Source organism: Schistocerca cancellata, chromosome 5 (assembly GCF_023864275.1).
Source record: "Schistocerca cancellata isolate TAMUIC-IGC-003103 chromosome 5, iqSchCanc2.1, whole genome shotgun sequence".
NCBI lineage: Eukaryota > Metazoa > Arthropoda > Insecta > Orthoptera > Acrididae > Schistocerca > Schistocerca cancellata.
In genome coordinates this window covers 19390274-19410689 of record NC_064630.1, presented here as the reverse complement: position 1 = coordinate 19410689, position 20416 = coordinate 19390274, and the positions used below count along the sequence as shown (strand labels likewise).

Below are 20416 nucleotides of genomic sequence, written 5' to 3'. Positions count from 1 at the left end.
CAACTATGTGACCAACAGAAAAGCGCTTGTGGCTTCTACAACAGCAAGAACAACGAGTTTGATTGGCAGCTATGTGACCAACAGCAACAGCGCTCGTAACTTCTGCAACAGGAGGAACAACGACAGTTTGATTGGCAACTATGTGACCAACAGAAAAGCGCTTGTGGCTTCTACAACAGCAGGAACAACGACAGTTTCATTGGCAGCTATCGGAGCAACAGCAAAGCGCTTGTGGCTTCAACAATAGCAGGAACAACGAGATTGATTGGCAGCTATGTGGCCAAAGCAACACCTCTTGTGGCTTCTACAACGGCAGGAACAACGACAGTTTGATTGGCAGCTATTGGACCAACAGCAAAAGCGCTTGTTGCTTCTACAACAGCAGGAACAACGAGTTTGTTTGGCAGCTATGTGACCAACAGTAACAGCGCTTGTGGCTTCTACAACAGCAAGAACAACGAGATTCATTGGCAGATATGTGACAAACAGCAACAGCGCTTGTGGCTTCTACAACAGCAGCAACAACGACAGCTTGATTGGCAGCTATCGGACCAACAGCAAAAGCGCTTGTGGCGTCTACAACAGCAGGAAATAGGAATTTGATTGCCAGCTATTTGACAAACAGCAAAAGCGCTTGTGGCTTCTACAACAGCAGGAACAAGGACAGTTTGATTGGCAGCTATCGGACCAACAGCAAAAGCGCTTGTGGCTTCTATAAAAGAAGGAACAACGAATTTGATTGGCAGCTATGTGACCAACAGAACAGCGCTTGTGGCTTCTACAACAGCAGGAACAACGACAGTTTGATTGGCAGATCTGTGACTAACAGCAACAGTGCTTGTGGCTTCTACAACAGCAGAAACAACGAGTTTGATTGGCAGCTATGTGACCAACAGCAAAAGCGCTTGTGGCTTCTATAACAGCAAGAACAACGACAGTTTGATTGGCAGCCATGTGACCAACAGCAAAAACGCTTGTGGCTTCTACAACAGCAGGAACAACGACAGTTTGATTGGCAGCTATGTGACCATCAGCAACAGCGCTTGTGGCTTCAACTACAGCAGGAAAAACGACAGTTTGATTGACAGCTATGTGACCAACAGCAAAAGCGCTTGTGGCTTCTACAACAGCAGGAACAACGAGTTTGTTTGGCAGCTATGTGACCAACAGTAACAGCGCTTGTGGCTTCTACAACAGCAAGAACAACGACAGTTTGATTGGCAGCTATCGGACCAAAAGCAAAAGCGCTTGCGGCTTCTACAATAGCAGGAACAACGAGTTTGATTGGCAGGTATGTGGCCAACAGCAACACCGATTGTGGCTACTACAACAGCAGGAACAACGACAGTTTGATTGGCAGCAATCGGACCAACATCAAAAGCGCTTGCGGCTTCTACAACAGCAAGAACAACGAGTTTCATTGGCAGCTACGTGACCAACAGCAACAGCGCTTGTGGCTTCCACAGCAGCAGGAACAACGACAGTTTGATTGGCAGCCATGTGACCAACAGTAACAGCGCTTGTGGCTTCTACAACAGCAGGAACAACGAGTTTGATTGGCAGCTATGTGACCAACAGCAAAAGCGCTTGTGGCTTCTACAACAGCAGGAACAACGACAGTTTCATTGGCAGCTATCGGAGCAACAGCAAAAGCGCTTGTGGCTTCAACAATAGCAGGTACAACGAGATTGATTGGCAGCTATGTGGCCAACAGCAACACCTCTTGTGGCTTCTACAACGGCAGGAACAACGACAGTTTGATTGACAGCTGTTGGACCAACAGCAAAAGCGCTTGTGGCTTCTACAACAGCAGGAAAAACGAGTTCGATTGGCTGCTATGTGACCAACAGCAACAGCGCTTGTGGCTTCTACAACAGCAGGAACAACGACAGTTTGATTGGCAGCAATCGGACCAACAGCAAAACCGCTTGTGGCTTCTACAACAGCAAGAACAACGAGATTCATTGGCAGCTATGTGACAAAAAGCAAAAGCGCTTGTGGCTTCTACAACAGCAGCAACAACGACAGCTTGATTGGCAGCTATCGGACCAACAGCAAAAGCGCTTGTGGCGTCTACAACAGCAGGTACAAGGAATTTGATTGGCAGCTATTGGACAAACAGCAAAAGCGCTTGTGGCTTCTAGGACAGCAGGAACAACGAAATTGATTGGCTGCTATGTGACCAACAGCAACAACGCTTGTGGCTTCTACAACAGCAGGAACAAGGACAGTTTGATTGGCAGCTATCGGACCAACAGCAAAAGCGCTTGTGGCTTCTACAAAAGAAGGAACAACGAATTTGATTGGCAGCTATGTGACCAACAGAACAGCGCTTGTGGCTTCTACAACAGCAGGAACAACGACAGTTTGATTGGCAGATCTGTGACTAACAGCAACAGTGCTTGTGGCTTCTACAACAGCAGGAACAACGAGTTTGATTGGCAGCTACGTGACCAACAGCAAAAGCGCTTGTGGCTTCTATAACAGCAAGAACAACGGAAATTTGATTGGCAGCCATGTGACCAACAGAAAAAACACTTGTGGCTTCTACAACAGCAGGAACAACGACAGTTTGTTTGGCAGCTATGTGACCATCAGCAACAGCGCTTGTGGCTTCAACTACAGCAGGAACAACGACAGTTTGATTGACAGCTATGTGACCAACAGCAAAAGCGCTTGTGGCTTCTATAACAGCAAGAACAACGACAGTTTGATTGGCAGCCATGTGACCAACAGCAAAAATGCTTGCGGCTTCTACAACAGCAGGAACAACGAATTTGATTGGCAGCTATGTGACCATCAACAACAGCACTTGTGACTTAAACTATAGCAGGAACAATGACAGTTTGATTGGCAGCTATCGGACCAACAGCAAAAGCGCTTGTAGCTTCTACAACAGCAGGAACAACGAGTTTCAATGGCAGCTATATGACCAATAGCATCAGCGCTTGTATCTTCTACAACAGCAGGAACAACGACAGTTTGACTGGCAGCAATCGGACCAACAGCAAAAGCGCTTGTGGCTTCTACGACAGAAGGAACAACGAGTTTGATTGGCAGCTATGTGACCAACAGTAACAGCGCTTGTGGGTTCTACAACAGCAGGAACAACGACAGTTTGATTGGCAGCTATCGGACCAACAGCAAAAGCGCTTGTGGCTTCTACAACAGCAAGAACAAAGAGTTTAATTCGCAGCTATGTGACCAACAGCAACAGCGCTTGTGGCTTCTGCAACAGCAGGAACAACGACAGTTTGATTGGCATTTATGTGACCAACAGCAAAAGCGCTTGTGGCTTTTACAACAGCAGGAACAACGGGTTTGATTGGCAGCTATGTGACCAACAGCAAAAGCGCTTGTAGCTTCTACAACAGCAGGAACAACGAGTTTGATTGGCAGCTATGTGACTAACAGCAACAGCGCTTGTGGCATCTACAACAGCAGGAACAATGACAGTTTGATTGGCAGCTATCGGACCAACAGCAAAAGCGCTTTTGGCTTCTACAATAGCAGGAACAACTAGTTTGATTGGCAGCTATGTCGCCCACAGCAACACTTCTTGTGGCTTCTACAACAGCAGGAATAACGACAGTATGAATGGCAACTATTGGACCAACAGCAAAAGCGCTTGTGGCTTCTACAACAGCAGGAACAACGAGTTTCAACGGCAGCTATATGACCAACAGCAACAGCGCTTGTGGCCTGTACAACAGCAGGAACAACGACAGTTTGATTGGCAGCTATCGGACCAAGAGCAAAAGCGCTTGTGGCTTCTACAACAGCAGGAACAACGAGTTTGATTGGCAGCTATGTGACCAACAGCAACAGCGCTTGTGGCTTCTACAATAGCAGGAACAACGACAGTTTCATTGGCAGCTATCGGGCCAACAGCAAAGGCGCTTGTGGCTTCTACAACAGCAGGAACAACGACAGTTTGATTGGCAGCTATGTGACCAACAGCAACAGCGCTTGTGACTTCTACAACAGCAGGAACAACGAGTTTGATTGGCAGCTATGTGACCAACAGCAAAAGCGCTTGTGGCTTCTATAACAGCAAGAACAACGACAGTTTGATTGGCAGCCATGTGACCAACAGCAAAAACGCTTGCGGCTTCTACAACAGTAGGAACAACAAGTTTGATTGGCAGCTATGTGACCATCAGCAACAGCGCTTGTGGCTTCAACTACAGCAGGAACAACGACAGTTTGATTGGCAGCTATGTGACCAACAGCAAAAGCGCTTGTGTCTTCTACAACAGCAGGATCAACGGGTTTGATTGGCAGCTATGTGACCAACAGCAAAAGCGCTTGTGGCTTCTACAACGGCAGGAACAACGAGTTTGATTGGCAGCTATGTGACTAACAGCAACAGCGCTTGCGGCATCTACAACAGCAGGAACAACGACAGTTTGATTGGCAGCTATCGGATCAACAGCAAATGCGCTTGTGGCTTCTACAATAGCAGGAACAACTAGTTTGATTGGCAGATATGTGACCAACAGTAACAGCGCTTATGGTTTCTACAACAGCAGGAATGACGAGATTGATTGGCTGCTATGTGACCAATAGCGAAAGCGCTTGTGGCTTCTACAACAGCAAGAACAACGACAGTTTCATTGGCAGCCATGTGACCAACAGTAAAAACGCTTGCGGCTTCTACAACAGCAGAAACAACGAGTTTGATTGGCAGCTATGTGACCAATAGAACAGCGCTTGTGGCTTCTACAACAGCAGGAACAACGACAGTTTGAGTGGCAGCTATGTGACCAACAGCAAAAGCGCTTGTGGTTTCTACAACAGCAGGAACAACGAGTTTGATTGGCAGCTATGTGACCAACAGCAACAGCCTTTGTTGCTTCTACAACAGCGGGAACAACGACAATTTGATTGGCAGCTATCGGGCCAACAGCAAAAGCGCTTTTGGCTTCAACAATAGCAGGAACACCGAGATTGATTGGCAGCTATGTGGCCAACAGCAACACGTCTTGTGGCTTCTCCAACAGCAGGAACAACGACAGGTTGATTGGCAGCTATTGGACCAACAGCAAAAGCGCTTGTGGCTTCTACAACAGCAGGAAAAACGAGTTTGATTGGCTGCTATGTGACCAACAGCAACAGCGCTTCTGGCTTCTACAACATCAGGAACAACGACAGTTTGATTGGCAGCTATCGGACCAACAGCAAAAGCGCTTGTGGCTTCTACAACAGCAAGAACAACGAGTTTCATTGGCAGCTATGTGACCAACAGCAAACGCGCTTGTGGCTTCTACAACAGCAGGAACAACGACAGCTTGATTGGCAGCTATCGGACCGACAGCAAAAGCGCTTGTGGCTTCTACAACAGCAGGAACAACGAATGTGATTGGCAGCTATGTGACCAACAGCAACAGCGCTTGTGACTTATATAATAGCAGGAACAACGACAGTTTCATTGGCAGCTATCGGACCAACAGCAAAGGCGCTTGTGGCTTATACAACAGCAGGAACAACGACAGTTTGATTGGCAGCTATGTGACCAACAGCAACAGCGCTTGTGGCTTCTACAATAGCAGGAACAACGACAGTTGGATTGGCAGACATGTGACCAACAGCAACTGCGCTTTTGGCTTCTACAACAGCAGGAACAACGGGTTTGATTGGCAGCCATGTGACCAACAGCAAAAACGCTTGCGGCTTCTACAACAGCAGGAACAACGAGTTTGAATGGCAGCTATGTGACCAACAGAAACAGCGCTTGTTGCTTCAACTACAGCAGGAACAACGACAGTTTGATTGGCAGCTATGTGACCAACAGCAAAAGCGCTTGTGGCTTCTACAACAGCAGGAACATCGAGTTTCATTGGCAGCTATGTGACCAACAGCAACAGCGCTTGTGGCTCCTACAACAGCAGGAACAACGCAATTTGATTGGCAGCTGTCGGACCAAATCCAAAAGCGCTTGTGGCTTCTACAACAGCAGGAACAACGAGTTTGATTGGCAGCTATCTGACCAACAGCAACAGTGCTTGTGGCTTCTACAACAGCAGGAACAACGACAGTTTGATTGGCAGCTATCGGACCAACAGCAAAAGCGCTTGTGGCTTCTACGACAGCAGGAACAACGAAATTGATTGGCAGCTATGTGACCAACAGCAACAGCGGTTGTGGCTTCTACAACAGCAGGAAAAACGACAGTTCGATTGGAAGCTATCGGACCAACAGCAAAAGCGCTTGTTGCTTCTACAACAGCAAGAACAACGCGTTTTTTATTCGCTGCTATGTGACCAACAGCAACAGCGCTTGTGGCTTCTACAGCAGCTGGAACAACGATAGTTTGATTGGCTGCTATGTGACCAACAGCAAAAGCGCTTGTGGCTTCTACAACAGCAGGAACAACGAGTTTGATTGGCAGCTATGTGGCCAACAGCAACACGTCTTGTGGCTTCTACAACAGCAGGAAGAACGACAGTTTGAATGGAAACAATTGGCTTAACAGAAAAAGCGCTTGTGGCTTCTACAATAGAAGGAACAACGACAGTTTGATTGGCAGATATGTGACCAACAGTAACAGCGCTTATGGGTTCTACAACAGCAGGAATGACTAGTTTGATTGGCTGCTATGTGACCAATACCGAAAGCGCTTGTGGCTTCTACAACAGCAAGAACAACGACAGTTTGATTGGCAGCCATGTGACCAACAGCAGAAACGCTTGCGGCTTCTACAACAGCAGAAACAACGAGTTTGATTGCCAGCTATGTGACCAATAGAACAGCGCTTGTGGCTTCTACAACAGCAGGAAGAACGACAGTTTGATTGGCAGCTATCGGACCTACAGCAAAAGCGTTTGTGGCTTCTACAACAGCAGAAACAACGAATTTCATTGGCAGCTATGTGACCAACAGAACAGCGCTTGTGGCTTTTACAACAGCAGGAACAACGACAGTTTGATTGGCAGCTATGTAACCAACAGCAAAAGCGCTTGTGGCTTCTACAACAGCAGGAGAAACGAGTTTGATTGGCAGCTATGTGACCAACAGCAACAGCCTTTGTTGCTTCTACAACAGTGGGAACAACGACAATTTAATAGGCAGCTATCGGACCAACAGCAAAAGCGCTTGAGGCTTCAACAACAGCAGGAACAACGAGATTGATTGGCAGCTACGTGGCCAACAGCAACACCTCTTGTGGCTTCTACAACAGCAGGAACAAAGACAGTTTGATTGGCAGCTATTGGACCAACAGCAAAAGCGCTTGTGGCTTCTACAACAGCAGAAAAAACGAGTTTGATTGGCTGCTATGTGAGCAGCAGCAACAGCGCTTGTGGCTTTTACAACATCAGGAACAACGACAGTTTGATTGGCAGCTATCGGACCAACAGCAAAAGCGCTTGTGGCTTCTACAACAGCAAGAACAACGAATTTGATTGGCAGCTATCTGACCAACAGCAACAGCGCTTGTGGCTCCTACAACAGCAGGAACAACGACAGCTTGATTGGCAGCTATCGGACCAACAGCAAAAGCGCTTGTGGCATCTACAACAGCAGGAACAACGAATTTGATTGGCAGCTATGTGACCAACAGCAACAGCGCTTGTGACTTCTAAAATAGCATGAACAACGACAGTTTCATTGGCAGCTATCGGACCAACAGCAAATGCGCATGTGGCTTATACAACAGCAGGAACAAAGACAGTTTGATTGGCAGCTATGTGACCAACAGCAAAAGCGCTTGTGGCTTCTATAACAGCAAGAACAACGACAGTTTGATTGGCAGCCATGTGACCAACAGTAAAAACGCTTGCGGCTTCTACAACAGCAGGAACAACGAGTTTGAATGTCAGCTATGTGACAAACAGCAACAGCGCTTGTGGCTTCAACTACAGCAGGAACAACAACAGTCTGATTGGCAGCTATGTGACCAACAGCAAAAGCGCTTGTGGCTTCTACAACAGCAGGAACATCGAGTTTCGTTGGCAGCTATGTGACCAACAGCAACAGCGCTTGTGGCTTCTACAACAGCAAGAACAACGCAATTTGATTGGCAGCTGTCGGACCAACAGCAAAAGCGCTTGTGGCTTCTACAACAGCAGGAACAACGAGTATGATTGGCAGCTATCTGACAAACAGCAACAGCGCTTGTGGCTTCTACAACAGCAGGAACAACGAGTTTGATTGGCAGCTATGTGACCAACAGTAACAGCCCTTGTGGCTTCTACAACAGCAGGAACAACGACAGTTTGATTGGCAGCTATCGGACCAACAGCAAAAGCGCTTGTGGCTTCTACAACAGCAAGAACAAGAGTTTAATTCGCAGCTATGTGACCAACAGCAACAGCGCTTGTGGCTTCTGCAACAGCAGGAACAACGACAGTTTGTTTGGCAGCTATGTGACCAACAGCAAAAGCGCTTGTAGCTTCTACAACAGAAGGAACAACGGTTTTGATTGGAAGCTATGTGACTAACAGCAAAAGCGCTTGTGGCTTCTACAACAGCAGGAACAACGAGTTTGATTGGCAGCTATGTGACTAACAGAAACAGCGCTTGTGGCATCTACAACAGCAGGAACAACGACAGTTTGAATGGCAACCATTGGCCCAACAGCAAAAGCGCTTGTGGCTTCTACAATAGCAGGAACAACGACAGTTTGATTGGCAGATATGTGACCAACAGTAACAGCGCTTGTGGCTACTACAACAGCAGGAATGACGAGTTTGATTGGCTGCTATGTGACCAACAGCAAAAGCGCTTGTGGCTTCTACAACAGCAAGAACAACGACAGTTTGATTGGCAGCCATGTGACCACCAGCAAAAACGCTTGCGGCTTCTACAACACCAGAAACAACGAGTTTCGATATCAGTTATATGACGTACAGCAACAGCGCTTGTGGCTTCTACAACAGCAGGAACAACGACAGTTTGATTGGCAGATATCGGACCTACAGCAAAAGCGCTTGTGGCTTTTACAACAGCAGGAACAACGAATTTTATTGGCAGCTATGTGACCAACAGTAACAGCGCTTGTTGCTTCTACAATATCAGGAACAACGACAGTTTGATTGGCAGCTATCGGACCAAAACCAAAAGCGCTTGTGGCTTCTACAACAGCAGGAGCAACGAGTTTGTTTGGCAGCTATGTGACCAACAGTAACAGCGCTTGTGGCTTCTTCCGCAGCAGGAATAACGACAGTTTTATTGGCAGCTATCGGAACAACAGCAAAAGCGCTTGTAGCTTCTACAACAGCAAGAACAACGAGTTTCGATGGCAGCTATATGACCTACAGCAACAGCGATGGTGGCTTCTACAACAGCAGGAACAACAACAGTTTGATTGGCAGCTATCGAACCAACAGCAAAAGCGCTCTTGGCTTCTACAACAGAATGAACAACGAGTTTGATTGGCAGCTATGTGACCAACAGTTACAGCGCTTGTGGCTTCTACAACAGCAGGAACAACGACGATCGGCAGCTGTGTGACCAACAGCAAAAGCGGTTGTGGCTTCTACAACAGTAGGATCAACGAGTTTGATTGGCAGATATGTGACCAACAGCAACAGCGCTTGTGGCTTCTACAACAGCAGGAACAACGACTGTTTGACTGGCAGCTATGTGACCAACAGCAACAGCGCTTCTGGCTTCTACAATAGCAGGAACAACGACAGTTTGAATGGTAAATATGTGACCACTAGTAACAGCGCTTGTGGCTTCTACAACTGTAGGAACAACCACAGTTTGATTGTCACCTATCGGACCAACAGCAAAAGGGCTTGTGGCTTCTACAACAGCAGGAACAACGACAGTTTGATTGGCATCTATGTGACCAACAGCAAAAGCGCTTGTGGCCTCTACAACAGCAGGAACAACGACAGTTTGATCGGCAGCTATCGGACCAACAGCAAAAGCGCTTGTGGCTTCTACATCAGCAAGAACAACGAGTTTGATTGGCAGCTATGTGACCAACTGCACCTGAGCTTGCGGCTTAAACAAGAGCGGGAACAACGACAGTTTGATTCGCAGCTATCGGACCAACAGCAAAACCGCTTGTGACTTTTACATTAGCAGGAACAACGAGTTTGAAGGCAGCTATGTGTTCAACAGCAACAGCGTTTGTGGGTTCTACAACAGCAGGAATAACGACAGTTTGATTGGCAGCTATGTGACCAAAAGCAAAAGCGTTTGTGGCTTCTACAACAGCAGGAACAACGAGTTTGATTGGCGGCTATGTGACCAACAGGAACAGCGCTCGTGGCTTCTACATCAGCAGGAAGAACGAGTTTGATTGGCAGTTATGTGTCCAACTGCAACAGCGATTGTGGCTTCTACAACAGCAGGAATAACGACAGTTTGATTGGCAGCTATTAGACCAACAGCAAATGCGCTTGTAACTTCTACAACAGCAAGAACAACGAGTTTGATTGGCAGCTATGTGACCAACAGCAACAGCACTTGTGGCTTCTACAACAGCAGGAATGTCGACAGTTTGATTGGCAGCTATATGACCAACAGCAAAAGCACTTGTGGCTTCTACAACAGCAGGAACAACGACAGTTTGATTTCCAGCTATCGGACCAACAGCAAAAGCGCTTGTGGATTCTGCAACAGCAAGAATAACGAGTTTGCTTTGCAGCTATGTGACCAACAGCAACAGCGCTTGTGGGTTCTACAACAGCAGGAACAACGACCGTTTGATTGGCAGCTATCGAACCAACAGCAAAAGCGCATGTGGCTTCTACATCAGCAGGAACAACGAGTTTGATTGGCAGTTATGTGTCCAACTGCAACAGCGATTGTGGCTTCTACAACAGCAGGAATAACGACAGATTGATTGGCAGCTATGTGACCAACAGCAAAAGCGTGTGTGGCTTCTACAACAGATGGAACAACGAGTTTGATTGGCTGCTATCTGACCAACAGCAACAGCGCTTGTGGCTTCTACAACAGCAGGAACTACGACAGTTTGATTGGCAGCTATCGGACCAACAGCAAAAGCACTTGTGGCTCCTACAACTGCAAGAACAACGAATTTGATTGGCAGCTATGTGACCAACAGCAACAGAGCTTGTGGCTTCTACAACAGCAGGAACAACGACAATTTGATTGGCAGCTATGTGACCAACAGCAACAGCGCTTGTGGCTTCTACAACAGCAGGAACTGCGACTGTTTGATTGGCAGGTATGTGACCAACAGCAACAGCGCTTGTGTCTTCCACAACAGCAGCAACAACAACAGTTTGATTGGCAGCTATCGGACCAACAGCAAAAGCGCTTGTGGCCTCTACAACAGCAGGAACAACGACAGTTTGATTGGCAGGTATGTGACCAACAGCAAAAGCGCTTGTGGCTTCTATAACAGCAGGAACAACGAGTTTCAATGGCAGCTATATGAACAACAGCAACAGTGCTTGTGGCTTCTACAACAGCAGGAACAACGACAGTTTGATTGGCAGCTATCGGACCAACAGCAAAAGCGCTTGTGGCTTCTATGACAGCAGGAACAACGGGTTTGATTGGCAACTATGTGACCAACAGCTACAGCGCTTGTTGCTTCTACAACAGCAGGAACAACGACAGTTAGATTGGCAGCTATCGGACCAACAGCAAAAGCGCATGTGGCTTCTACAACAGCAAGTACATCGAGTTTAATTCGCTGCTATGTGACCAACAGCAACAGCGCTTGTGGCTTCTACAACAGCAGGAACAACGACAGTTTGATTGGCAGCATTGTGACCAACAGCAAAAGCGCTTGTGGCTTCTACAACAGCAGGAACAACGTGTTTGATTTGCAGCTATGTGGCCAACAGCAACACCTCTTGTGGCTTGTTCAACCGCAGGAACAACGACAGTTTGAATGGCGACCATTGGCCCAACAGCAAAAGCGCTTGTGGCTTCTACAATAGCAGGAATAACGACAGTTTGATTGGCAGATATGTGACCAACAGTAACAGCGCTTGTGGCATCTACAACAGCAGGAATGACGAGTTTGATTGGCTGCTATGTGACCAACGGCAAAAGCGCTTGTGGCTTCTACAACAGCAAGAACAACACCAGTTGATTGGCAGCCATGTGACCAACAGCGAAAACGCTTGCGGCTTCTACAACACCAGAAACAACGAGTTTCGATGCCAGTTATATGACCTACAGCAACAGCGCTTGTGGCTTCTACAAAAGCAGGAATAACGACAGTTTGATTGGCAGCTATCGGACCTACAGCAAAAGCGCTTGTGGCTTCTACAACAGCACGAAAAACGAATTTCGTTGGCAGCTATGTGACCAACAGAACAGCACTTGTGGCTTCTACAACAGCAGGAACAACGACAGTATGATTGGCAGCTATGTGACCAACAGCAAAAGCGCTTGTGGCTTCTACAACAGCAGGAACAACGAGTTTGATTGGCAGCTATGAGCCCAACAGCAACAGCGCTTGTGGCTTCTACAACAGCAGGAACAACGACAGATTCATTGGCAGATATCGGACCAAGAGCAAAAGCGCTTGTGGCTTCTACAACAGCGAGAATAACGAGTTTGCTTGGCAGCTATGTGACCAACAGCAACAGCGCTTGTGGGTTCTACAACAGCAGGAACAACGACAGTTTGGTTGGCAGCTATGTGACCAGCAGCAAAAGCGCTTGTGGCTTCTACAACAGAGGGAACAACGAGTTTGATTGGCTGCTATGTGACCAACAGCAACAGCGTTTGTGGCTTCTACAACAGCAGGAACAACGACAGTTTGATTGGCAGCTATCGGACTAACAGCAAATGCACCTGTGGCTTCTACAACAGCAAGAACAACGAATTTGATTGGCAGCTATGTGACCAACAGCAACAGCGCTTGCGGCTTCTACAACAGCAGGAAGAACGACAGTTTGATTGGCAGCTATCGGACCAACAGCAACAGCACTTGTGGCTTCTACAACAACAGGAACAACGACTGTTTGATTGGCAGGTACGTGACCAACAGCAACAGCGCTTGTGTCTTCCACAACAGCAGCAACAACAACTGTTTTATTGGCAGCTATCGGACCAACAGCAAAAGCGCTTTTGGACTCTACAACAGCAGGAACAACGACAGTTTGATTGGCAGGTACGTGACCAACAGCAAAAGCGCTTGTGGCTTCTATAACAGCAGGAACAACGAGTTTCAATGGCAGCTATATGACCAACAGCAACAGCGCTTGTGGCTTCTACAACAGCAGGAACAACGACAGTTTGATTGGCAGCTATCGGACCAACAGCAAAAGCGCTTGTGGTTTCTATGACAGCAGGAACAACGGGTTTGATTGGTAGTTATGTGACCAACAGCTACAGCGCTTGTGGCTTCTACAACAGCAGGAACAACGACAGTTTGATTGGCAGCTATCGGACCAACAGCAAAAGCGCTTGTGGCTTCTACAACAGCAAGAACATCGAGTTTAATTCACTGCTATGTGACCAACAGCAACAGTGCTCGTGGCTTCTACAACAGGAGGAACAACGACAGTTTGATTTGCAGCTATCGGACCAACAGCAAAAGCGGTTGTGGCTTCTACAACAGCAAGAACATCGAGTTTAATTCGCTGCTATGTGACCAACAGTAACGGAACTTGTGGCTTCTACAACAGCAGGAAAAACGACAGTTTGATTGGCAGCTATCGGAACAACAGCAAAAGCGCTTGTGGCTTCTGCAACAGCAGGAACACCGAGTTTGATTGGCAGGCATGTGACCAACAGCAACAGCGCTTCTGGCTTCTACAAAAGCAGGAACAACGACAGTTTGATTGGCAGCATTCGGACCAACAGCAAAAGCGCTTGTGGCTTCTACAACAGCAGGAACAAGGCAGTTTGATTGGCAGCTATCGGACCAACAGGAAAAGCGCTTGTGGCTTCTACAACAGCAGGATCAACGAGTTTGATTGGCAGCTATGTGACCAACAGCAACAGCGCTTGTGGCTTCTACAACTGCAGGAACAACGACTGTTTGATTGGCAGCTATGTGACCAACAGCAACAGCGCTTGTGGCTTCTACAATAGCAGGAACAATGACAGTTTGAATGGCAGATATGTGACCACTAGTAACAGCGCTTGTGGCTTCTACAACTGTAGGAACAACGACAGTTTGATTGGCAGCTATCGGACCAACAGCAAAAGCGCTTGTGGCTTCTACAACAGCAGGAACAACGACAGTTTGATTGGCATCTATGTGACCAACAGCAAAAGCGCTTGTGGCTTCTACAACAGCAGGAACGACGACAGTTTGATCGTCAGGTATCGGACCAACAGCAAATGCGCTTGTGGCTTCTACATCAGCAAGAACAACGAGATTGATTGGCAGCTATGTGACCAACTGCAACTGAGCTTGTGGCTTACACCACAGCGGGAACACCGACAGTTTGATTGGCAGCTATCGGACCAATAGCAAAAACGCTTGTGACTTTTACATCAGCAGGAACAACGAGTTTGAAGGCAGCTATGTGTTCAACAGCAGCAGCGCTTGTGGGCTCTACAACAGCAGGAATAACGACAGTTTGATTGGCAGCTATGTGACCAACAGCAAAAGCGTTTGTGGCTTCTACAAGAGCAGGAACAACGAGTTTGATTGGCAGCTATGTGACCAACAGGAACAGCGCTCCTGGCTTCTACAACAGAAGGAAAACGACAGTTTGATTGGCAGCTATCGGACCAACAGCAAAAGCGCTTGAACTTCTACAACAACAAGAACAACGAGTTTGATTGGCAGCTATGTGACCAACAGCAACAGCTCTTGTGGCTTCTACAAATGCAGGAACAACGACAGTTTGACTGGCACCTATGTGACCAACAGAAAAGCGCTTATGGCTTCTACAACAGCAGGAAGAACGAGTTTGATTGGCAGCTATGAGACCAACAGCAACAGCGCTTGTGGCCTCTACAACGGCAGGAACAACGACAGTTTGATTGGCAGCTATGTGACCAACAGCAAAAGCGATTGTGGCTTCTACAACAGGAGGAACAACGAGTTTCATTGGCAGCTATGTGACCAACAGCAACAGCGCTTGTGGCTTCTACAAAAGCAGGAACAACGACAGTTTGATTGGCAGCTATGTGAGCAAAAGAAAAAGCGCTTGTGGCTTCTACAACAGCAAGAACAACGAGTTTGATTGGCAGCTATGTGACCAACAGCAACAGCGCTCGTGGCTTCTGCAACAGCAGGAACAACGACAGTTTTATTGGCAACTATGTGACCAACAGAAAAGCGCTTGTGGCTTCTACAACAGCAGGAACAACGAGTCTAATTGGCAGCTATGTGACCAACAGCAACAGCGCTTGTGGCTCCTACAACGGAAGGAACAACGACAGTTTGATTGGCAGCTATGTGACCAACAGCAAAAGCGCTTGTGGCTTCTACAACAGCACGAACAACGAGTTTGGTTCACTGCTATGTGACCAACAGCAACAGCGCTTGTGGCTTCTACAACAGCAGGAACAACGACAGTTAGATTGGCGGATATCGGACCAACAGCAAAAGCACTGGTGGCTTCTACGACAGCAAGAAGAACGAGTTTGATTGGCAGCCTAGTGACCAACAGCAACAGGGCTTGTGGCTTCTACAACGGCAGGAACAACGACAGTTTGATTGGCAGGAATGTGACCAACTGCAACAGCGTTTGTGGCTTCTACAACAGCAGGAACAATGACAGTTTGATTGGCAGCTATCTGACCAACAGCAACAGCGCTTGTGGCTTTTACAACAGCAGGAACAGCGACAGTTTGATTGGCAACTATCGGACCAACAGAAAATGCGCATGTGGCTTCTACAACAGCAGTAACAACGTAAGTTTGAATTGCAGGTATCGGACCAACAGCAACAGCACATATGGCTTCTACAAAAGCAGGAACTACGACAATTTGATTGGCAGGTATGTGACTAACATCAACAGCGCTTGTGGCTTCTACAATAGCAGGAACAACGATAGTTTGATTGGCAGCTATCGGACCAACAGCAAAAGTCCTTATGGTTTCTACAACAGCAGGAACAACGACAGTTTGATTTTCAGGTATGTGACCAACAGCAACAGCGCTTGTGGCTTCTACAACAGCAGGACCAATGACAGTTTGATTGGCAGCAATCGGACCAACAGCAAAAGCGCTTGTGTCTTCTACAACAGCAGGAACAACGACAGACTGATTGGCAGGTATGTGACCAACAGCAACAGCGCTTTTGGCTTCTACAACAGCAGGAATGACGACAGTTTGATTGGCAGCTATGTGACCAACAGCAAAAGCGCTTGTGGCATCTACAACAGCAGGAACACCGAGTTTGATTGGCAGCTATGTGACAAACAGCAACAGTGCTTGTGGCTTCTACAACAGCAGGAACAACGACAGTTTGATTGGAAGGTATGTGATCAACAGCAACAGCGCTTGTGGCATCTACAACAGCAGGAGCAACGACAGTTTGGTTGGCAACTATCGGACCAACAGCAAAAGCGCTTGTGGCATCTAAAACTGCAGGAACAACGACAGTTTGATTTCCAGCTATCGGACCAACAGCAACAGCGCTTGTGGCTTCTACAATTCGCAGGAACAACGACAGTTTGATTGGCAGGTATGTGACCAACAGCAACAGCGCTTGTGGCTCCTACAACAGCAGGAACAACGACAGTTTGATTGGCAGCTATCGGACCAACAGCAAAAGCGCTTGTGGCTTCTACAACAGCACGAACAACGACAGTTTGATTAGCAGGTACGTGACCAACAGCAACAGGGCTTGTGGCTTCTACAACAGCAGGAACAACGAGTTTGATTCGCTGCTATGTGACCAGCAGCAACAGCGCTTGTGGCTTCTACAACAGCAGGAACAACGACAGTTTGATTGGCAGCTATAGGACCAACAGCAAAAGCGCTTGTGGCTACTACAACAGCAGGAACAACGACAGTTTGATTGGCAGGTATGTGACCAGCAGCAAAAGCGCTTTTGGCTTGTACAACAGCTTGAACAACGAGTTTGATTCGCTGCTATGTGACCAACAGCAACAGCGCTTGTGGCTTCTGCAACAGCAGGAACAACGACAGTTAGATTGGCAGCTATCGGACCAACAGCAAAAGCACTGGTGGCTTCTTCAACAGCAAGAAGAACGAGTTTGATTGGCAGCTATGTGACCAACAGCAACAGCGCTTGTGGCTTCTACAACGGCAGGAACAACGACAATTTGATTGGCAGGTATGTGACCAACTGCAACAGCGCTTGTGGCTTCTACAACAGCAGGAACAACGACAGTTTCATTGGCAGCTATCGGACCAACAGCAACAGCGCTTGTGGCTTCTACAACAGCAGGAACAACGACAGTTTGATTGGCAGGAATGTGACCAACAGCAACAGCGCTTGTGGCTTCTACAACAGGAGGAACAACAACAGTTTAATTGGCAGCTATCGGACCAACAGCAAAAGCGCTTGTGCCTTCTACAACAGCACGAACAACGACAGTTTGATTGGCAGGTATGTGACCAACAGCAACAGCGCTTGTGGCATCTACAGCAGCAGGAACTACGACAGTTGGATTGGCAACTATCGGACCAACAGCAAACACGCTTGTGGCTTCTACAACAGCAGGAACATCGACAGTTTGATTGGTAGGTATGTGACAAACAGCAACAGCGCTTGTGGCTTCTACAACAGCAGGAACAACGTCAGTTTGATTGGCAGGTATCGGACCAACAGCAACAGCACTTTTGGCTTCCACAAGAGCAGGAACAACGACAATTTGATTGGCAGGTATGTGAGCAACAGTACTGCGCTTGTAGCTTCTACAATTCGCAGGAACAACGTCAGTTTGATTGGCAGGTATGTGACCAACAGCAACAGCGCTTGTGGCTTCTACAACAGCAGGAACAACGACAGTTAGATTGGCAGCTATCGGACCAACAGCAAAAGCACTGGTGGCTTCTACAACAGCAAGAAGAACGAGTTTGATTGGCAACTATGTGACGAACAGCAACAGCGCTTGTGGCTTCTACAACGGCAGGAACAACGACAATTTGATTGGCAGGTATGTGACCAGCTGCAACAGCGCTTGTGGCTTCTACAGCAGCAGGAACAATGACAGTTTGATTGGCAGCTATTGGACCAACAGCAACAGCGCTTGTGGCTTCTACAACAGCAGGAACAACGACAGTTTCATTGGCAGCTATCGGACCAACAGCAACAGCGCTTGTGGCTTCTACAACAGCAGGAAAAACGACAGTTTGATTGGCAGGTATGTGACCAACAGCAACAGCGCTTGTGGCTTCTACAACAGGAGGAACAACAACAGATTAATTGGCAGCTATCGGACCAACAGCAAAAGCGCTTGTGGCTTCTACAACAGCACGAACAACGACAGTTTGATTGGCAGGTATGTGACCAACAGCAACAGCGCTTGTGGCAGCTACAACAGCAGGAACAACGACAGTTTGATTGGCAACTATCGGACCAACAGCAAACTCGCTTGTGGCTTCTACAACAGCAGGAACAACGACAGTTTGATTGGTAGGTATGTGACCAACAGCAACAGCGCTTGTGGCTTCTACAACAGCAGGAACAACGTCAGTTTGATTGGCAGGTATCGGACCAACAGCAACAGCACTTGTGGCTTCCACAAAAGCAGGAACAACGACAATTTGATTGGCAGGTATGTGAGCAACAGCAACTGCGCTTGTGGCTTCTACAATTCGCAGGAACAACGTCAGTTTGATTGGCAGGTATGTGACCAACAGCAACAGCGCTTGTGGCTTCGACAACAGCAGGAACAACGACAGTTTGATTGGCAGGTACGTGACCAACAGCAACAGCGCTTGTGGCTTCTACAACAGCAGGAGCAATGACAGTTTGATTGGCAGCCATCGGACCAACAGCATAAGTCCTTGTGGTTTCTACAACAGCAGGAACAACGACAGTTTGATTGGCAGGTATGTGACCAACAGCAACAGCGATTGTGGCTTCTACAACAGCAGGAACAATGACAGTTTGATTGGCAGCTATCGGACCAACAGCAAAAGCGCTTGTGGCTTCTACAACAGCAGGAACAACGACAGATTGATTGGCAGGTATGTGACCAACAGCAACAGCGCTTGTCTCTTCTACAACAGCAAAAATGACGACAGGTTGATTTGCAGCTACGTGACCAACAGCAAAAGCGCTTGTGGCTTCTACAACAGCAGGAACAACGAGTTTGATTGGCAGCTATGTGACCAACAGCAACAACGCTTGTTGCTGCTACAAGAGCAGGAACAACGACAAATTGATTGCCAGCTATCGGATCAACACCAAAAGCGCTTTTGGCTTCCAAAATGGCAGGAACAACGAGTTTGATTGGCAGCTATGTGACCAACAGCAACAGCGATTGTGGCTTCTACAACAGCAGGAACAACGACAGTTTCATTGGCAGCTATCGGACCAACAGCAACAGCGCTTGTGGCTTCTACTACAGCAGGAAAAACGACAGCTTGATTGGCAGGTATGTGACCACCAGCAACTGCGCTTGTGGCTTCTACAACAGCAGAAACAACAACAGTTTGATTGGCAGCTATCGAACCAACAGCAACAGCGCTTGGGGCTTCTACAACAGCAGGAACAACGACAGTTTTATTGGCAGGTATGTGACCAACAGCAACAGCGCTTGTGGCTTCTACAACAGCAGGGTCAACGACAGTTTGATTGACAACTATCACACCAACAGCAAAAGCGCTTGTGGTTTCTACAACAGCAATAACAACAACAGTTTGATTGGCAGCTATCGGACCAACAGCAACAGCGCTTGTGGCTTCTACAACAGCAAAAACAACGACAGTTTGATTGGCAGGTATGTGATCAACAGCAACAGCGCTTGTGACTTCTACAATTGCATGAACAACGACAGTTTGATTGGCAGGTATGTGACCAACAGCAAAAGTGCTTGTGGCTTCTACAACAGCAGTAACACCAAGTTTGTTTGGCAGCTATGTGACCAACAGGAACAGCGCTTGTGCCTTCTACAACAGCAGGAACAACGACAGTTTGATTGGCAGCTGTCATACCAACAGCAAAAGCGCTTGTGGCTTCTACAACAGCAGGAACAACAACAGTTAGCTTGGCAACTATCGGACCAACAGCAAAAGCGCTTGTGGCTTCTACAACAGCAGGAACATCGACAGTTTGATTGGCAGCTATGCTACCAACAGCAACAGCGCTTGTGGCTTCTACAACAGCAGGAATGACGACAGTCTGATTGCCAGCTATGTGACCAACAGCAAAAGTGCTTGTGGCTTCTACAGCAGCAATAACACCAAGTTTGATTGGCAGCTATGTGACCAACAGGAACAGCGCTTGTGAATTCTACAACAGCAGGAACAACGACAGTTTGATTGGCAGCTATCAGACCAACAGCAAAAGCGCTTGTGGCTTCTACAACAGCAATAATAACAACTCTGATTGGCAGCTATGTGACCAACAGAAACGGCGCTTGTGGCT

General features: G+C 47.5%; 2 protein-coding genes across 2 annotated transcripts; both read left to right on the top strand.

Moving 5' to 3' along the window:
- Positions 1–3593: 3593 nt before the first annotated feature.
- Positions 3594–13983, top strand: LOC126188335 (putative uncharacterized protein DDB_G0271606). The gene is made up of 8 exons (XM_049929932.1): positions 3594–3794; positions 7068–7278; positions 7796–8145; positions 8201–8349; positions 9513–10019; positions 10891–11287; positions 12782–13057; positions 13669–13983. The coding sequence occupies exons 1-8, from the start codon at positions 3594–3596 to the stop codon at positions 13981–13983; spliced, it is 2406 nt and encodes an 801-aa protein (XP_049785889.1).
- An 800-nt stretch (positions 13984–14783) lies between these two features.
- On the top strand, positions 14784–18792 carry LOC126188334 (myb-like protein I). The gene is made up of 7 exons (XM_049929931.1): positions 14784–15033; positions 15410–16493; positions 16538–16798; positions 16923–17070; positions 17153–17428; positions 17582–17708; positions 17816–18792. The coding sequence occupies exons 1-7, from the start codon at positions 14784–14786 to the stop codon at positions 18790–18792; spliced, it is 3123 nt and encodes a 1040-aa protein (XP_049785888.1).
- Positions 18793–20416: the final 1624 nt, after the last annotated feature.